Source organism: Harmonia axyridis, chromosome 5 (assembly GCF_914767665.1).
Source record: "Harmonia axyridis chromosome 5, icHarAxyr1.1, whole genome shotgun sequence".
Taxonomy (NCBI): Eukaryota; Metazoa; Arthropoda; class Insecta; order Coleoptera; family Coccinellidae; genus Harmonia; species Harmonia axyridis.
The window spans coordinates 7,933,695-7,951,906 of NC_059505.1; the positions used below are offsets into that span (position 1 = coordinate 7,933,695).

General features: G+C 34.6%; 4 protein-coding genes across 4 annotated transcripts; 1 reads left to right on the plus strand and 3 right to left on the minus strand.

Moving 5' to 3' along the window:
* Positions 1–559: 559 nt before the first annotated feature.
* On the minus strand, positions 560–10,740 carry LOC123680438 (protein PTHB1). The gene is made up of 10 exons (XM_045618337.1): positions 10,468–10,740; positions 10,205–10,293; positions 9,884–10,148; positions 9,470–9,726; positions 8,973–9,275; positions 6,589–7,062; positions 3,209–3,507; positions 1,801–2,106; positions 812–1,016; positions 560–757 (listed from the first exon to the last, which is right to left on the minus strand). Exons 1-10 carry the CDS (start codon positions 10,731–10,733, stop codon positions 609–611), a joined length of 2,613 nt encoding a protein of 870 aa, XP_045474293.1. The 5' UTR covers positions 10,734–10,740; the 3' UTR covers positions 560–608.
* A 19-nt stretch (positions 10,741–10,759) lies between these two features.
* Positions 10,760–15,486, minus strand: LOC123680439 (pleckstrin homology domain-containing family A member 3-like). Its single transcript, XM_045618338.1, has 6 exons — positions 15,315–15,486; positions 15,132–15,248; positions 14,846–14,992; positions 13,964–14,088; positions 13,743–13,904; positions 10,760–11,314 (listed from the first exon to the last, which is right to left on the minus strand). The coding sequence occupies exons 1-6, from the start codon at positions 15,352–15,354 to the stop codon at positions 11,285–11,287; spliced, it is 621 nt and encodes a 206-aa protein (XP_045474294.1). The 5' UTR covers positions 15,355–15,486; the 3' UTR covers positions 10,760–11,284.
* A 787-nt stretch (positions 15,487–16,273) lies between these two features.
* LOC123680442 (PHD finger-like domain-containing protein 5A) lies at positions 16,274–17,027 on the plus strand. The gene has a single exon (XM_045618342.1). It carries the CDS (start codon positions 16,417–16,419, stop codon positions 16,747–16,749), a length of 333 nt encoding a protein of 110 aa, XP_045474298.1. The 5' UTR covers positions 16,274–16,416; the 3' UTR covers positions 16,750–17,027.
* A 256-nt stretch (positions 17,028–17,283) lies between these two features.
* LOC123680441 lies at positions 17,284–18,184 on the minus strand. The gene is made up of 3 exons (XM_045618341.1): positions 18,015–18,184; positions 17,702–17,956; positions 17,284–17,643 (listed from the first exon to the last, which is right to left on the minus strand). The coding sequence occupies exons 1-3, from the start codon at positions 18,058–18,060 to the stop codon at positions 17,432–17,434; spliced, it is 513 nt and encodes a 170-aa protein (XP_045474297.1). The 5' UTR covers positions 18,061–18,184; the 3' UTR covers positions 17,284–17,431.
* Positions 18,185–18,212: the final 28 nt, after the last annotated feature.

The window sequence follows — 18,212 nt, forward strand, 5'->3', positions numbered from 1 at the left end:
ACTTTGTCCTTTCACGAAGCCTTTTTCCATTATGGTGACATAAAAACAAAACTCGATAAAACTACACTGTACAACTACAAACGGCGCGAGAGCCTTGGCGCGGCTAAGTATTTAAACGTAATTTATGGTGTAGCGATCACAGGCAAGTGCCGTGACGTCACAGACCAAAGACGTTCCGCGCTAAAATACGTAAATTTAAATAATCTATTTCTCAGTTATTTATTGATGGATTTTCAAAATTTTTTCACTATCGTGTCAAATATAGTATTATCAACATCACTAAACTAATCCATTTTCATGATAAAAGCTATCAAAAGCTTTGGACAGATCTAAAAGAATTTCCAGCAATATCGTGTCTAGAAAGGGGTAAAGGGGTAGCTGCCATCATATTAGCAAAATTGGATATTTTATTCATATTTTGAAATCTATACTGAATAATTTCGCTAGTAGGCGAATCATGTATATATTTTTTAAGATAGTATCATTATAAACACCTCTAATCGGTCTTTATGGCTTCATGGATGTAATATTTATAAAATTTATAAAATAAATAAATGAATAAACTTCGTCAGATTTTAATTAGTCAATAACATTCATACAACTCATAGTTAAACTATCTCATTCCCTTCTGCTTTTGAATCTGGTATTCGCGTCAAAGCATTAGAATTTCTTGCCCTAGCAGATAAAATTCTAGAACTGGATTTTCCTATCTCTAATCCAATCGGTTGTTTTTCGTCTTCAATCAATTTTGGACTTCCTGAAAGTAAACTTTGAATCCCAAAGGCTTCAGCTAGTTAATTTCAATATTCACCTTTTTCCTCAGGAGGGTTGAACGTTTCAAGAGCCATTTTCCTCGAAAGCCTCTCTAATACTTGAGATAAGTGTTTTTCCATTTTTGTTATATCTTGGACTTCTTCGAAAGATGAACATTCCGCTCTCAATTTATCCTTTTCGGATTTTGCTAAAGAAGTTCGGAGTAGGTATTGGAGATTGCACTCCACAACGTCTTCCCAATTCTGGAAAATATATGTTTTGTAAAATACATAAATGAATTTCATCAACCAAATTTATATTGTAGAATAATATACATGATGTATATAAATAGTTGCCTAAAAATGTAGGGGGCGAATCTTTGTCGAAAAATAGGGTGGGTCTTTCATATAAACATTTATTTTTAATTCCCTCCTGCTCAGTTACAGCCTCCTGAAGACGGCGTCCAAAAATTTGTAAAAAGTTCATAATTGTTCTTTTTGTTAAATTTTTTTTTATATTTATACCTGTTTTTTTGACATCCGCCAATTGAATTAATTTAAGGTTGAAAATAATTCCAGCCTCCACAACTCAGGGACATTATCTGTTGATAATTTTTTTCTCTCGAAAACCGTGAATTCTAAAAAAAAATAACAAGAGACCAAATTCATTAAGAAATGATCAGTCTATCCAAACTTGATTTTATTATTGTGAAATATTAATATAGAAAAAGTCATTGACAACAAGACTGACTTTATCATGATCATCTTAAGTATGAAACACTTCAGATCCCCAGAGAAATTTAATTTATGGAAAAAATAAAAGACTAAATGCTTCTAGTTTTTTGAGAAGATCAACATTCTGCGAGAAAATGTATAATCCCTATTCAAAAAATCTACTCGACCTTGAAATCCAAACTTCAAAAAGTGAAACTCTAACGAACTCTACAAAAAGTAAAAAGGTGATCATCGGCAAAGAATAAATAGCAGAAGAATTTTGTTGGGAGTAATACCAGATTGAATAATAAAATATTTAAAATATTAAAAGTACCTGATTTTCTATATCACAGACGAATGGTTGAAACACTGATTCTATTAAAATTAATAATTTCTTATCCACATCCATAACTCTAATCAAATTCATTAAAGCATTCAGACAGCATTCTAGTTCAACTTGCACTTTACTCAATTCTGCATTTTTCTCCATGAACTCTTCTATCGTGTTTGAAATATCCATGGAAGTGTCATTCAGAAGGATTCCTAATTTGGTTAGTGGTATTGGAGTTTTCGCCTTCAATTTGGCCACTAATCGTTTTTCAATGAGACGATATTGAGAGCTGAGAACTGATAATTTTTCCTGTAAACAAAATGATGCATTTTACCTACTGAAAACAAACAGTTCAGCAGGGAAAGTTCAGAACTTTATGTGAATTATTAATGGAGGTTTGAACAGAGCAGTCGCTAGCTAAACTTCCGCCCTAGGCAGATAGGTACCCTATTTGCCACTCTAATAAAAGTCAAGGCAACTCTGCTGAATGAAACACATGAAGGCATCTCTTTGAAAAATGTTGTTAATAATACAAAAAAAAAAATAATTATTGCAAACCTGTACAAAAAATTGAATTAATTTTAGGATTGCTAAGCAAATAAACCTTTGTCCTTTACCTTCATAGGAATTACTCGCATTATCGAATATCTGTACTCCAACATTTTTGAGTGGTAGATATAGTTCGCCCACTATACCTTTTTCAAAATCACCTCCAGCCGTTTTTCGTAAAGCAATAAATTCTTAAGGATACTCTGTTTCTCTCTAGTAAATAGGAGAGATTTTATCATAAGTAGAGTTCTCTCTCAAACCACCAATGTTTCATTCGAAATATTTCTCCGTAAGTCGTTTCCTTCTTGATATATTGACTTATTAAACATGAAAAATTTGGCCGGTGTTGACTTTTCCCCTTTGCTTTAGATTTCTTCGTTACACCCGAGGTTACACCTTTGCACAACCTGTGTTGACTGTTGTGTATTTATATGTTCAAATATTGTTTAGTAAACAAAAATCAAGCAATCTCTCAGCATTGTGATTCCATAGTCTCTACATTTTTTGCTAGATATTTTGGCGCCCTGTTTTGCATAATTCGCATATTCGAAATCCATAAAATTAGCTGTTGGAAATTTCTTTCAATTCACCACAAAAAATAGTATTTTCACAAAGAATTTTTCTTTAAATGTTCTTGTCTTGTTTTATTAACTGACTTTGCGCCCCTATAAGTTGACGTCCCGCAAAATGTCCGGTATGCCGGTCCTGGAGGCGGCCCTCCATGTGCGAAAAGCGAAAAAACAATAAGAAGTTAAAATTCTGCCTTGGTCTAATCCAAATTTTCAACCGAAATCCGCCCAATGTTCGAGTCCAGGACTGTATCGTCTCGTTATTCAAATAGAATAGGTTAACATCAACTCACCTGCAACCGAACGACTTCTTTGCGAACTCGAAAATGCCGGTTTACACAAGAAACCAACGGCGAAATCGGCAATAACCCGCCAAAATTGATGGAGAAACCTTCATCGTCCTGGAAGTATCTCCCCAAACGATGCACCATTTGCTCAACCATCAGATTCAAAGAGACGAGGGAATCGGATTGAATGCGATACCTTTGTGAGGATTTCGCTAATAGGACAGAGGTCGTTTTGCCACATTCCGTTACGTTGGCAAAACCGGCTGCATTTCCGGACGCCTCCATCGGATTATCCTGCATTAAGTCTGAAATTGAAGGTTTTGAGATGAATTCGGAAATAATCGTCGATATTATCTTTCGATTTGGGGTTGGGAATTGCTAACTGTGAAAAATGCGTATACCTAGTAAAAGACAAGGCACTTTAGTAAAGATAAGTATATCAAATTCAGGAAGTGATTCCTAAAAACTAAAGTCTCTTGTTTCTATACAATGTTTTCGAATATACCTCCCTGTGTGAGTTACGTGGCTTCAAAGATTATTGAATTATTGAAATAATAATAATGGAGTGTGTCTTTTTTTCAGTTCGTTTTACCTACAGGTTTACCCATTTCAACAAAATCCAGGAAATAACTCCTTGAGAAATGTTTCAAATGCAAAAGAAAAGCAACAAAATTTTCTGTAATTTGTAATTTTTTAAATTTAATTCTTTTTGTTATTTAATAAGAATATTTTGTTATTGATTGCTCTTGATTTTTTTCTTTGCAATTTAATATGAGGCCTAAGCAGAGTCCGGGTTTCTGGAACTCTGATAATTGAGGCCTTTTGTTGTCCCATATGTGAGACAATAAATGGATTTATTATTATTATTAAATTCCTTAGTGTTCAGGGCACATCGAATGCAGACAGTGAATGTCACCTTGGAGTTGATTTCAAGTGCATTTTTTCATAGGGAATATACATTTTTCTTGGCGGAATATCAATCTACTTGAAAAACTACAAATATATTGTTTCTTCGTTTTTTCCATAAAATGAATTTCTATGGAGATATAGATAATTATACTAATAATCTTTATTCGAAGCAAAATTAGTACAAAATCGAATAATTTTTACTCATCAATATTTTACATAGCGAGTCTAACGGTGACGAGTAAAATATGTTGAAAATCTCGAAAGGTACATGTCTACTAGATAAAAATATAAATATAGGATCCAGTTACTTATTGTTCCCTGTAAATAATTGCGATGGTCAACCGGATGCTTGGAGACCTATTAGTTTCTTCTAGTGTCGAGGGCATGACAGTTTCGATTGATTTACAGGGAACGAATTGTTATTGTACATATGATGTAAAAAAGATGTGTAATTCTTCGGGGTGTCGAAGATGTGTCATGTCGGTTGTAAAACTTAAGAGATTTACTGGGGTTGGGAAAGTTCGAGAACAAGACGGTTGTACCATATGTGTTACATCTGTGTATCAGGTTCTATTCCTTCGAGAATATTCGATTTCCAGGAATCCGCAAAGATATTTGAGGGCGGTACGATAAAGCTCTTATTGGACTAGGGGATGGTACTTTCCCCTAAGGGTGTAGTCAAACCGAGAGAAGGGAGGTCGATATTTGAGAGAGGGTAGTTCCAATCGGCAGAGAGGACAGTTCAAAAATTAAGCCGAAGACGGGTACAGGTTAACTTAAGTCGAGGACGAGTCAAGTTCGGGCGTTCAACTTAAGACGTAAGACGAAAAAACGTTTCGCGGACTAGATTAAGACGAGTCGCGAACAAGTTAAAGACGAGACGACCGAAAACTTGAAGTACGACGAAGACGTGATAATCCAAGACGTTTCGAGTAATCCACAAACGAGTCAAAGACGAAATTCAGTACCGTATAGTGAGAAACTTGTAATTAAGACGTAATTAAGATCTTCTCAATACTGAGTTTGTACTGTATAATTGTTGTGGCTTTGTAAATAGATTTAAATAATTCAAAATTAATTATTACAAATCCAACAAAGTCACGGAGAAAAAGACGAAAGGCCAGGTAATCGAATCATACCTCTAGACGATGGATTAACCAAGCCTACATAAATATACAAAACACATCATCAAAAGTCTTGGAACCTTCAATATCTTATCACTTGAATGAAAACAAAAAACCAGCAAAGCATGTTTCTTGTTCGGGAGAATACAGGTGTATTCGAAGTTAATCACTTTTCAGCGGAAAACGAGAGTTGTAGTATTGAGAATATCTCGTGGAAAATGCCGGAACATCCAATTTCTCAGTTCGACCGGGCAAAAATAGTAGCCCTACATCAAGAAGCTTTGTCGAACCACCAGATTGCGCAACGTTTGAATATTCCACGGACTGTAACAGCCCTTCGAAGTCATTTTTGAGGACTTATAGATGGGTAGTCTCAACCAGTACCATAAGGAGGCAGTTGCATTCCTCAAATTTAAGGCAAAAAGACATTTAAGAGTAACTCGGCTATCACCTGAACATAGAGGTTTCCGTCGGCAATGGGCAGAACACCACAAATACTGGCTTTTACTACAATGGCGCAAAGTACTTTTTACAGGCGAATCGCGATTCGGTTTACAAGTGATAGTAGACGAGAAAGGATTTGGAGAGGTCCAGGCAAACCAGAGCGACTCAATTCAGCTAGGGAAGTTGTGCCCTTTCAAGGCGGATTGATAATGTGCTGGGGGTTATATAATGTTCGGTCGCCGAACCTCTCTTATTATCGTTGAACTACGTAGAAAACATCATTGAACCAATCATTGTTCCTCTGCGCAACGAATTTGGGGATAATTTCATTTATCACGATGATAACGCCCCACAACACCGCACACGAAGGGTTCAAAACATTCTTCAAGAGAACAATATCCAGAGAATAACCTGGCCAGCGAATTCACCAGACATGGATCCAGTTGAGCACGTATGGGATTACTTAGGTAGAGCAATATCCAATCACCAAAACCCACCTTCAACTTTTCAGGATTTGAGTTTAGCCCTTCAGGAAGAATAGAATGATATGCCTGAAAATTTCATTAATGACTGAATTCATGGGATGCCTAGACGTAGGGCAGTTGATTGAAAAAATTGAATTATTGAATTTGGATTCAGTTGTGGAATAACTATAATTTATCAAAAATAATAATAAATAATCGATCAATACAGATTTTTTCCCATTTTTCCTATTTTGTCTCATCCTGCATAGAGTAAAGAGTAACAAACAAAGATTTTCTATCAAATATATTGCAGTTGAAATAGAAGAAAATATTTATCTCATTTCCAGAACATAGATTGTTCATTTCTTGAGAAAACTAGGGGGGCAAGACTTTTTCCGATGTGTGTAGTTCAATAGGTGCTTTCTATGAAATTCTGATATATTACCTGGAAATAAAACCGATATAGGAACCAAGTCCCTGTTGATACTCAAATTAACTTTAACCTCACTCTCTTTTTGTGGTGGGCTAAACTTAACTACTAATCCCAAAGGTAACATCACATATTTGGTAAGGTTTCTCGGACTTCCATTTTCGGTTATTATACTTGCAACAACATCACATTTCAAAGTAGGTACTTCCAGTTCTTCATCCAGGAAAATATCACAAACGAATTGAATTTTTTCTTTAAAATTGCTATGAAAAAATGTTGTTGGAGAACATTTCAAAGGTCTGTGTACCATAATTGACAGCTGAAGCTCTCCCACGCGATTGTGAGGTATTATATCAATTATCAATTGGCACATCTGATTGTTGAAAGCCATACTCAAGCTATCCTCATGGGTGCAAGTTTTCAATTCAGGGTCTACCTGAAGATTCATGGTGAACTGTTTGTCTAGGAAATCGTTGCTCAGTTTTATTTCTGAAAATAAAGGAATACAAATTTACACAGACCATTATGATATCTTCACTTGAAGTAAACAATCAATATACTTTACTAGTAAAATAATAAATAGAACACCCAGTTGAATGTATCAGGTGTGTGAATAAGTCTTTCCCGTTTTTTGTAAGAGATGGCGCCACCAATACTGTGCGAGTATTTAATGGTTACATATGTCATAATCAAAGCTTATTCATCTGTCAACAATTCCACACTAACACATTAGTTGAAATTTTTTCGCATCATAAATTTTTGAAATCGTGAAAATGTCGAAATTTGAGCCGAGTCGACGTCATTTGCGGGAAGTTTCACTTTATTGGTTCAATTTGAAGAAATCTGCTGCCGAGGCGCATCGGTTGCTTCAGGAAGCTTATGGAGAAGGTTGTGTCGATGATTCAAGTGTTCGCGGATGGTTTCGACGCTTCAAAAGTGGCGATTTCGACGTGGAAGACAAGGAGCGTTCCGGGCGGCCGCAAATCTTTGAAGATCAAGAATTGGCGACTTTGCTTGATGAAGATTCGTGTCAAACGCAAGAAGAACTTGCTGAAGCATTGGGAGTTGACCGAACAACCATTTCCAAGCGTTTGAAAGCCATGGGAATGATCCAAAAGCAAGGAAATTGGGTGCCGTACGAACTGAAGCTGAGAGACGTCGAACGGCGTTTTTTCACTTGCGAACAGCTGCTTCAGCGACATAAAAGAAAGGGTTTTCTGCATCGTATCGTGACTGGCGATGAAAAGTGGATCCGTTACGATAATCAGAAGCGAAGAAAATCATGGGGACTACCCGGCCATGCATCATCATCGACGGCCAAGCCAAATATTCATGGCGCCAAGCTCATGCTCTGTATATGGTGGGACCAGCTAGGTGTGGTTTACTATGAGCTTCTGAAACCGAATGAAAGGATCACAGGCGAGGTCGATCGACGACAATTGATGCGTTTGAGCCGCGCACTGCGAGAAAAACGGCCACAATACTCCGACAGGCACGACAAAGTTATTTTGCAACATGACAATGCTCGCCCACATGTTGCACAGCCGGTGAAAACATACTTAGAAACGCTCAAATGGGAAGTCCTACCCCACCCGCCGTATAGTCCAGACATTGCTCCGTCTGATTACCATCTCTTCAGATCGATGACGCATGGCCTGGCTGACCAGCACTTCCATTCCTACGAGGAAGCCAAAAAATGGGTGGATGACTGGATAGAGGCCAAACCGGTCGAATTTTTTCGCAACGGGATTCGTATGTTGCCAGAAAGATGGGGAAAAGTTGTAGCTAGCGATGGCCAATACTTTCAATAATTCATTTGTAACCATTTTTTCACAATAAAGGCTCAAAATTTGAAAAAAAAACGGGAAAGACTTATTCACACACCTTATATTACTTTTTATCATTCATATCTCCTCATCCTTGTCATACCGATAAAGAGATGATCCATTCCTCACCGAAAAAAAACCGCCTCCTTTGAAGCAAATGAGCTTTTCTTAAGAAACTCAGGGACCTCACATTTAGACGTAGGTATTTTGAAAAAAAATTGGAACTTATAAATTGAAAACTGACAAAGAAAAAGTTAATATGAGGCGAATAGAATTTTGTAAGACTATGCGAAAAACTGGAAAATAACTAATTTCCAAAACTATTCTTTTTACCTATGAATCCTCATTTTCTTTCATTACCACCAAAATCCTTTGGTAGCCAGATATTAGTCCCGATAACATAAATATGACAAATTATGGTGACCTAGAGTATCGAATTGCAGAGGTCAGTAGGAGCGGCAAAAATAGAATAACCTCTACCGGCGGCAAATGTGTAAATCCGTCACTGAAGTTACCAACGTATTTATCATATCAAATTTAAATTAATAGTTTTTTTGCTTATGTAATTCTTACCATCGTTGCTCAATTCTTTTATCGCCTTGGTCAAAGAAGCTAATTCTTCTTCAGCCTTTTCAAAGTCTAATTCCTGATAATTCAAGGGCGGTGCTACAAAAAGACTGGGTTCTGTTCCCAAATAACAACATTCGAGCCTTCCATCGTCGGATAGTATGATCAAACATCCCTTCAAATTCCACAAGTTTGCCCTCTTGATATTGATGGGTAAAAAATTTAATTGTGCTGACCATTTAAGAGTAGTATTTTGATATATCAAAACTGTACTCGTTTCAGATATCACAATGGATATAATGTTATCTCCTGAAAGAATAATATTCTTATTAACTCATCCCAGAAAAATGTAAAAAAAAAGATTTGCCGTACGTCAATAACTGATAACTCTGAACAGTACGCAACTCCGTTAAAGCATTAAATAACCAAACCAAACTTTGGCCTGAGAGAAAAGTAATTCTCACTTTTTCATACAACTAGTTATAAATGCTTCTTGATCTCACCTAGGACATAAGAAGTGAAACATAATGGGGAAAAGTCAAAACGTTTCATAAACTTCAATTTTCCGTATAGGTTGAGGCAATACAAATTTTGTTCACCCAAAATCATCACTACATATTCCTTAGTTGCCAACTCTTGTACGTTCATTTCCAAAATAGGCTCGTTCATCTGATAATCCCAATCAGAAAGAACAGAAGTGCTTGTTGTAGAAGGTTCTTCATCTGACGTCCTATGCCCGGCATCATATAAATTTTTATATCTATAAAAATTCAACATTCATCGTTTCTCTTTTTCAAGATAAAAAAGTAGATATAATGTGTGATGTCTTAATATATTGTCATCGATATGTAAATAGTTGAGCTTATTTAATAAAAAAATAATCAACAATGAATAGTATTATGTATTTAATTACTCACTTATAACACTGGATAAACCAATTAGAACCAAACGTGAAAAAACTATCGGTTTTTCTCACGTACACTAGAGGTCCAGGTAACAGAAAAGTGCTTATAAAACAGCAAAATCCATAAGATTCTTGCTCGAATATTGTTATAAGTCCATCCAGCGATTGAACACAAATGAAGTCGCGATTTAGAGTTCCGCCAAAGTGGCCTAAGGTGAAATTGGCAGCCGATCGCTTCAGAGGATGAGCATACATCAGTTTGAGAATGTATTGGACACCTGGAATATGTTCAAGATAGTTTCAGATTTATCCGGTTAATTGCTTGCTCCTTTACCATGTTCAGCAACACCTTCTTTCACAACCAAAGAATACACAGCAACCAATTTAGGATGTAATATTGCTAGTTGATTCAGAGAAGAACCCCTAGAAATAATATTCCAGGAAAAAATGTTGAATTTCAACATTCGTCTACAATTCTATAGCATGATCGCACTATTTCACAGTACCAAGAAATATTATTTCTTACGTGCTCTGACAATAAATGAATAAAACTATGAATTTCTATTTTTTATAGCAAGTTTCTTTGCAGTAACTCACGATACAAGCTGTCCAACACCAAGTTGTAGAATTGGATCACTGAAGGATTTCTCTAGGATCAAATCAGAAGCCTTAAATCCTGTCTGTAAAGCATCCTCGTTCATTTCTAGCACTGGTTGAAACATTCGTAAAACACCATGATGACTTCCTATTATTATGAAATCAGCTTCACTATTCAGAGGACTGACAACCATGGAATTTTGGTCGAATGTTTCATCATCTTCACAATAAATAGACCATACATTTTTAGTTTTGAATAGGGACATGATGAAAGGGAAGAATGCAACACAAATCAAGGTTATGTTTTAATTGATTTTTTCGGTAGTTACGATATATCTTGAATACAAACAAACAAAATTCGATAAATAAAATTAAAAACTGAAAATCAACATGGAATAGAATTTTTTCTGCCACACAAACAATATCACATGTCATTTACTATTGGAAGAAATAACTTTCCTGACAACTTCATTTTTACTAAATGGAGTATGGAATGCAAATTAAAATCATACAATAAGTTTCATAGACATTTTAGGCTAAATATGCATAAACCAATACACAATAATAATTTCCTAAGAAAAATAACGATTTATTCGAGAATAAATGCATAATCATAAATATGTCAAATCAAGGAATGATTCTAAAATATAAAATGTATTCATAACTTAAACATAGGAAAAATAACAAATTAAGTCACAATTAGGATTATCAACATCAAGTCTATGTATATAACAATAATAAATAACAGATATGAGAACATCGTCTTCCATTAAATTTCTATTATGAAGGTTAATAAAAAATCCAGTCTAATGTCACTCTAGGTTTCCTCCGCTTTTGTAAGACTTTTCTGGAATAATATTTCATAATTAGAAGCTATACAGATGTCATTAACAGAAACAATTTCATCATACAACGCGTCAAGTTTTTATTTTAGGTGTGTGAATAAGTCTTTCCCGTTTTTTTTTCAAATTTTGAGCCTTTATTGTGAAAAAATGGTTACAAATGAATTATTGAAAGTATTGGCCATCGCTAGCTACAACTTTTCCCCATCTTTCTGGCAACATACGAATCCCGTTGCGAAAAAATTCGACCGGTTTGGCCTCTATCCAGTCATCCACCCATTTTTTGGCTTCCTCGTAGGAATGGAAGTGCTGGTCAGCCAGGCCATGCGTCATCGATCTGAAGAGATGGTAATCAGACGGAGCAATGTCTGGACTATACGGCGGGTGGGGTAGGACTTCCCATTTGAGCGTTTCTAAGTATGTTTTCACCGGCTGTGCAACATGTGGGCGAGCATTGTCATGTTGCAAAATAACTTTGTCGTGCCTGTCGGAGTATTGTGGCCGTTTTTCTCGCAGTGCGCGGCTCAAACGCATCAATTGTCGTCGATAGACCTCGCCTGTGATCCTTTCATTCGGTTTCAGAAGCTCATAGTAAACCACACCTAGCTGGTCCCACCATATACAGAGCATGAGCTTGGCGCCATGAATATTTGGCTTGGCCGTCGATGATGATGCATGGCCGGGTAGTCCCCATGATTTTCTTCGCTTCGGATTATCGTAACGGATCCACTTTTCATCGCCAGTCACGATACGATGCAGAAAACCCTTTCTTTTATGTCGCTGAAGCAGCTGTTCGCAAGTGAAAAAACGCCGTTCGACGTCTCTCAGCTTCAGTTCGTACGGCACCCAATTTCCTTGCTTTTGGATCATTCCCATGGCTTTCAAACGCTTGGAAATGGTTGTTCGGTCAACTCCCAATGCTTCAGCAAGTTCTTCTTGCGTTTGACACGAATCTTCATCAAGCAAAGTCGCCAATTCTTGATCTTCAAAGATTTGCGGCCGCCCGGAACGCTCCTTGTCTTCCACGTCGAAATCGCCACTTTTGAAGCGTCGAAACCATCCGCGAACACTTGAATCATCGACACAACCTTCTCCATAAGCTTCCTGAAGCAACCGATGCGCCTCGGCAGCAGATTTCTTCAAATTGAACCAATAGAGTGAAACTTCCCGCAAATGACGTCGACTGGGCTCAAATTTCGACATTTTCACGATTTCAAAAATTTATGATGCGAAAAAATTTCAACTAATGTGTTAATGTGGAATTGTTGACAGATGAATAAGCTTTGATTATGACATATGTAACCATTAAATACTCGCACAGTATTGGTGGCGCCATCTCTTACAAAAAACGGGAAAGAATCATTGTAGAACATTTTTTTTTTATTTCATATTGTAGATGAATAGAAGATTCATTATATATTATAATTATGTATAATCGGAAAGGTACCAGGAATTGACCAATGAAACAAAAAATATATGGATTATTCATTTCACTCATTATATCACTTACTAGGTCCTATTCAAATAATAGATTTACTTAAGGAAAAATCCTTTCGTCATAACATTTTTTGAAAAGATTTCCTTGAAAAATTGGGGCTAATTCCTTTTATGTCTTCTATAAACAGAAAACTGAAGCCCCCAAATGGGAATTTGAGGTTTGAAAGAGGAAAGACTGAAACATATCATGATAATATAGTGGTTGTTTGATAAGATTGTAAGAGTTTATAGTATAGTGGTTGTTTGATAAAATTGTGAGAGCTTACAATGAGAAATTCATTAAAATTATGGCGTTTTTGTGGTGCAAAATTCATAAGTTTCCTTTTCATTCATATGTTCTATTTCTGCAAATTTGCCTTCTTGAATAGCACCTAGCACTCAGACAGAATGTATTTTTCATTCAGTATGTCACAATTTGGAAAAAATAAAGACTACAATAGAAAAAAATCATCTTTTTCACTTTTATCAACTTAACACATTTTAATGCAGTTAGAAAACGCCAATCTGTAGCTTGTTGAATAGTTTACATATTAAACTCATATAACAATGTTGTTCCAATTACAGAGCTTATAATGAGAACGGAGTCAAAATTTACCCCAAGAATTCCCCCTACATTGAGGATTGATTCTTTCATCAAAATGATTATCCATAATGAAAACCATAGTTGAACTTGTGACAACTGAAAAAGTTGAGCACATTCAATTAAATAAGAAGAAGATAACACTCAAACTAAAATGAATATTGAGCACACTTATGTGAACTCGGAAACTAACACTATTTCATTTTCAACCATGTTTTAAGCAGGTTTTGATCATCGAGCAATTCCCAGTAATCACTCTGCAAGTATAATCTGAAGAACATTGAATAACTCTGTTCGTCTCCATAAAAATAAATAGAAAACATATACCAATTCTACTAGAATACGGTTGTCTTTACCTTTTTAACAGTAGAATTTGCATTATTTGGTGGTAAAATTGTTTCACTGCTAATGGGTGGATCAAATATGACATTTGCACTTGTCAATTTCATGCATTCTTCTAATGTTTTTATGAAAGTATCACAAGTTGCCCCCAACATTTTTGTGGCTTCATCTACTTGCTGTAATAATTTACATTTAATACAATTTGATATGATCTAATACCAAAATAAGAGGCTACCTGAAATTCGGATGAATTTTCATTTTTTGAGGCTGTTTTAATTAAATGGACTTGTTGCATGAGCAAATCACAGTATAAACGAAGTTCAGACTTTTTTGTTTTGAGAGCATCAGGGTTAACTTCAACTGGAATGAAAAATCATGGCTATAGTTACAGCATAAAATGGTTTAATTGGATTTTCAACAGAACATGAATGTAAACAATCATCTTGATTACACATGTTTTCTCTTTTGATATTTAAAAATTAATAATCAACTTGTCAAAGTGAAGTGGTGCTAATTAATCAAATTTGGGAAATATTTACTCCTTGTTAAAATAAAGTAATGCAATCAGAATCAACAACTGTAGAAAATATAATTCCTTTAAATGAAATAGTATATGAAGAAACATGTTGTTGTAATCAAGTGTTTGATGTTTTGTTTTTATGTGTTCTCTCTGTTACTCTGCATGATTTATGAAACACCCAGAATGAATTCAATATCATCAATCTTTTGAGGAATTAATATGCAGTAAAATATTAGCACATAATTCAAGAGATTGTAAGTAAAGAAAAAATAATGTAATCAGTTCAGAATAGATCAGAAAATATTTAGCAAATAATCAAATATAATATCATAACTGGCTATAATATATTAAAATAAAAACTTTTCTATTTATCCATGGAGGAGAACATTCCAAATAAAATTCAACAAATAGTAATAAATATAAAAATAAAAGATATGCAACTGCTCAGAATAATACTAACTTTTCTCTATATTAAAAATTAAAGCTCAATCTAGTGAACAGAGATAGGTGCTTCAATGAAAGAATAAAATGAAGTATTGTTATATGTACTGTTTTCAATTTGTGTTTTTCCTAAAAACCAATGTAATATCACCCTACCTATATCTTTTCTATTTCTAACACATGCTTTTGAACTTCCTAATGAAACTAGCCATTGCTGGCGTTCCTGTGAAGTAGCAGCCCTCAAATACATATGCTGCTCACCAGGTATCACCAAATCCATTCTTGTATTATCCAATACATTTACTGTGAAGATGAGAGAAATTAATTGATCAATATGACAAAAGAATATATGTAAAGTTAAAAAAAACCTCAATTCGATGGTGAGGAATATCAGTCAAAAAAAAAAACCTCAATGACACCAAAGTAAAATGAGATTTCTTACCATTGATTTCACAAGCCTGTACTTTCATTGAGCCTTTACATCCTTGTGAAACTTCTTCTTGGGACTTATAGTAACTTAAAATACCATCCTTCAAAACGAACCATCTCGTTTGCCAGCCTATAGAAAAATGTTAATAGAGTAACGTCGATCAGGAAAATCTTGCAAGAAAATGATGAAGCTCACCGTTCCAATAATTTGTCCATTTCCACAAAGTTCCTTCCATGTTTCCAATATTTTTCGAGAACTATTTTCATGCCATTTAATAAATAATAATTATGTTAGGTATTAATTAATTTCAATACTGATGTGGATGTTCAATATTTACGAACAACACAAAAGCAAAATTTGACACATAGGTTAGTAAAATATTACATCTACTGATAGGATGGACTAAATTGATACGAACTACTAAGCATTTTTCAGATATTAAAATAAAAATAATATTTAAACCTTTCAATAATATATTACATCAATATTTAGATCTTCCTTTGTTTCTTCGGAAACTCTAAGAATCGAATAATTTGCTGTGTTAATTAGACTTTTAGCTCTTAGCAAGATGAATATTGTTGACGAGCCTACATTCCCGGAGTTTTCATTTTGTTTGAAATTTTAATTTCAGGTATTTATTCAAAACTATAACTAATTGCCAATGATTGATAAAATAAATCTATTGGGTATCGAAAACTGAAAGGTGCAAAATAATTTGGTGCAACAGGACCCACTAAACCCAAGGGACTGTACAAAAAAACCTTCTGAATCGAAAGGAGTGAAGTGAAAAGTCAAGGAAAGTTGCAATTGGTCGATACAATAAGCACTAGTAGTGCTCAACTCATATTGTTGTGAAACAGAATTATTTCTTACTTTGTAAATTTGACAAGAAAACCGATATGCACCTCTGCAAAAATACGTTTTACCCCTATTCCATTTTAAATGCACGACACTGGCCCCCATTCTGATATCTTCGGCAACAGCCGAATGTAGGCAGCAAACTCTCACATGCGTTCTTTCGCTTTTTGAAAAGTCATTTTCCTTGTATTCTATGGTCTGGCACAGATTACTACTGTAGTTGGGCTGTATCATAGACCTTATATCATAATGCTATGATATTAGGTCTATGGGATGTATTCATTTATCTATGGTTGTAGGCCTATTTCGATCCTAACCTAATAATATTGTTGATTCTTGTTGTAAAATACATACAGTAAAAATAAAGTCATTTCTACATAATTAGATATAAATCAATACTGAAGACCAAAGTAAATAAGTTCCATTTTCATTCGTCCAAATGGCAAAGCATCATCCCGATTTAATATTTTGTAGAAAACAACCCGGCGTAGCTATCGGTAGGTTATGCGAAAAATGCGATGGAAAATGTGTTATATGTGACTCCTACGTTAGACCGTGTACATTAGTCCGAATTTGTGATGAATGTAATTACGGATCATACCAAGGCAGGTGTGTAATATGTGGAGGGCCAGGAGTTTCAGATGCTTACTATTGCAAGGAGTGCACCATTCAAGAGAAAGATAGGGATGGATGCCCTAAAATTGTAAACTTGGGAAGTTCCAAAACGGACTTGTTCTATGAAAGAAAGAAGTACGGTTTCAAGAGAAGATAGTGGAGACCTTATTGGCTTATTTTAATTCTACTTGATAACAGATTTATTATTCATTCAAACCGAGACAATTTTCTTATGTTTAATGAGATCATTTTGTGGATTCAAGTGTATGGATAGTTATGTATTTCTAATTTAAGCTTAGAATAAATTGACAAACTATATTTGAATGTTTTGTAACAGAAAATACTGACTTTGTTTTGAAGGAAGATCATATTCTCTCAATTCCATCATGGTACTTTATTTTTTTTATTCAAAATAAATCGATATTTTCAAAATGATTTTTATTTTCTGCTTCTTGAAAAATGTCTAAACCTACATACTCTATTTCTTATTACAATACTGCAAAAAAGCATTTAAAGAAAAACTTAAGTCAAATTATTATGTGCAGTTTCAAATTGACTACTATTATTATCACAGTTAACTATCAATGAGACTAATATTAGAATCATGTGGTTGATGTTTCTTATAATATTTTTAGCAGCTCCAAATGAATGTTTTCTGCTGGTATAATGGACACAAAGAAATTGCATGATCTTACAATATTCTAACTTTTTATTCAACAACTACAGAAAAAAGTCTTATTCATAAATATTTGGAAAAAAAAACAAATCATATTTTAATAAACGCATAAGATATAATTAAATGAATGGATCGAGTTGAAAATGAATTTTTTTTGCATTTCTCAATAGTTGAATACAGGAAGCGGTACATCATATGTCTGAATGGGAGTTAGAGGAGGAAAACAGCTTGTAATTTGATCCGGAATTGGTAGTTCAAAAGGCTCGTCATCTTCATCATCTGATATATATTTTGGAGACGCTCCTCCAGATACATAATCACGAAGGAATTTGACTATATCAATTCTCTTAGATGGAAAGATGTCACCAAATGTATCTATAATGAATAACATGCAATCTCTAATGACATGTTCGAAATAATATTTTCAACTCACCTTCCACTTCTCTAGAAGAAGCATAATCATTCATATAAAAATCATCAACTTCCTCCTTCTGTTGAAGATTCATTGGTTTTACACTTTTTACATTTTTGACAGATGCTTGCTCCAATTTTTTTTGTGTATGTAACTTGGCATTGTATTTAGAGGTTGGTGAAACACTATTGACTGAACGGTCTTTAAAAGGAGTTCTTATGCTTAAACCTCCCGGTTTAGAAGCTCCAGGTTTTTTAAAACCTGTGTTGTCCGGGTCTAAAAGAATAAATAGTATATTGAATTGAACATTTTTTTTGTGAATGTGTATACTCACTTTCATTCTGAACGAAAGGACGTAGGGTTGGAGTAGATAGAAACATTTTTTATGCCTCAAACTCAACCTTTAGAAATACAACTTGTATATTACAAATTTCTTCGATCTCAATATTCAAATGTGAATTTAGTCTTTGAATTTTTGTAATGTCAACGTTCTAATTCAAAGAATATGAAACATAGATGAAAGAAGAATGAA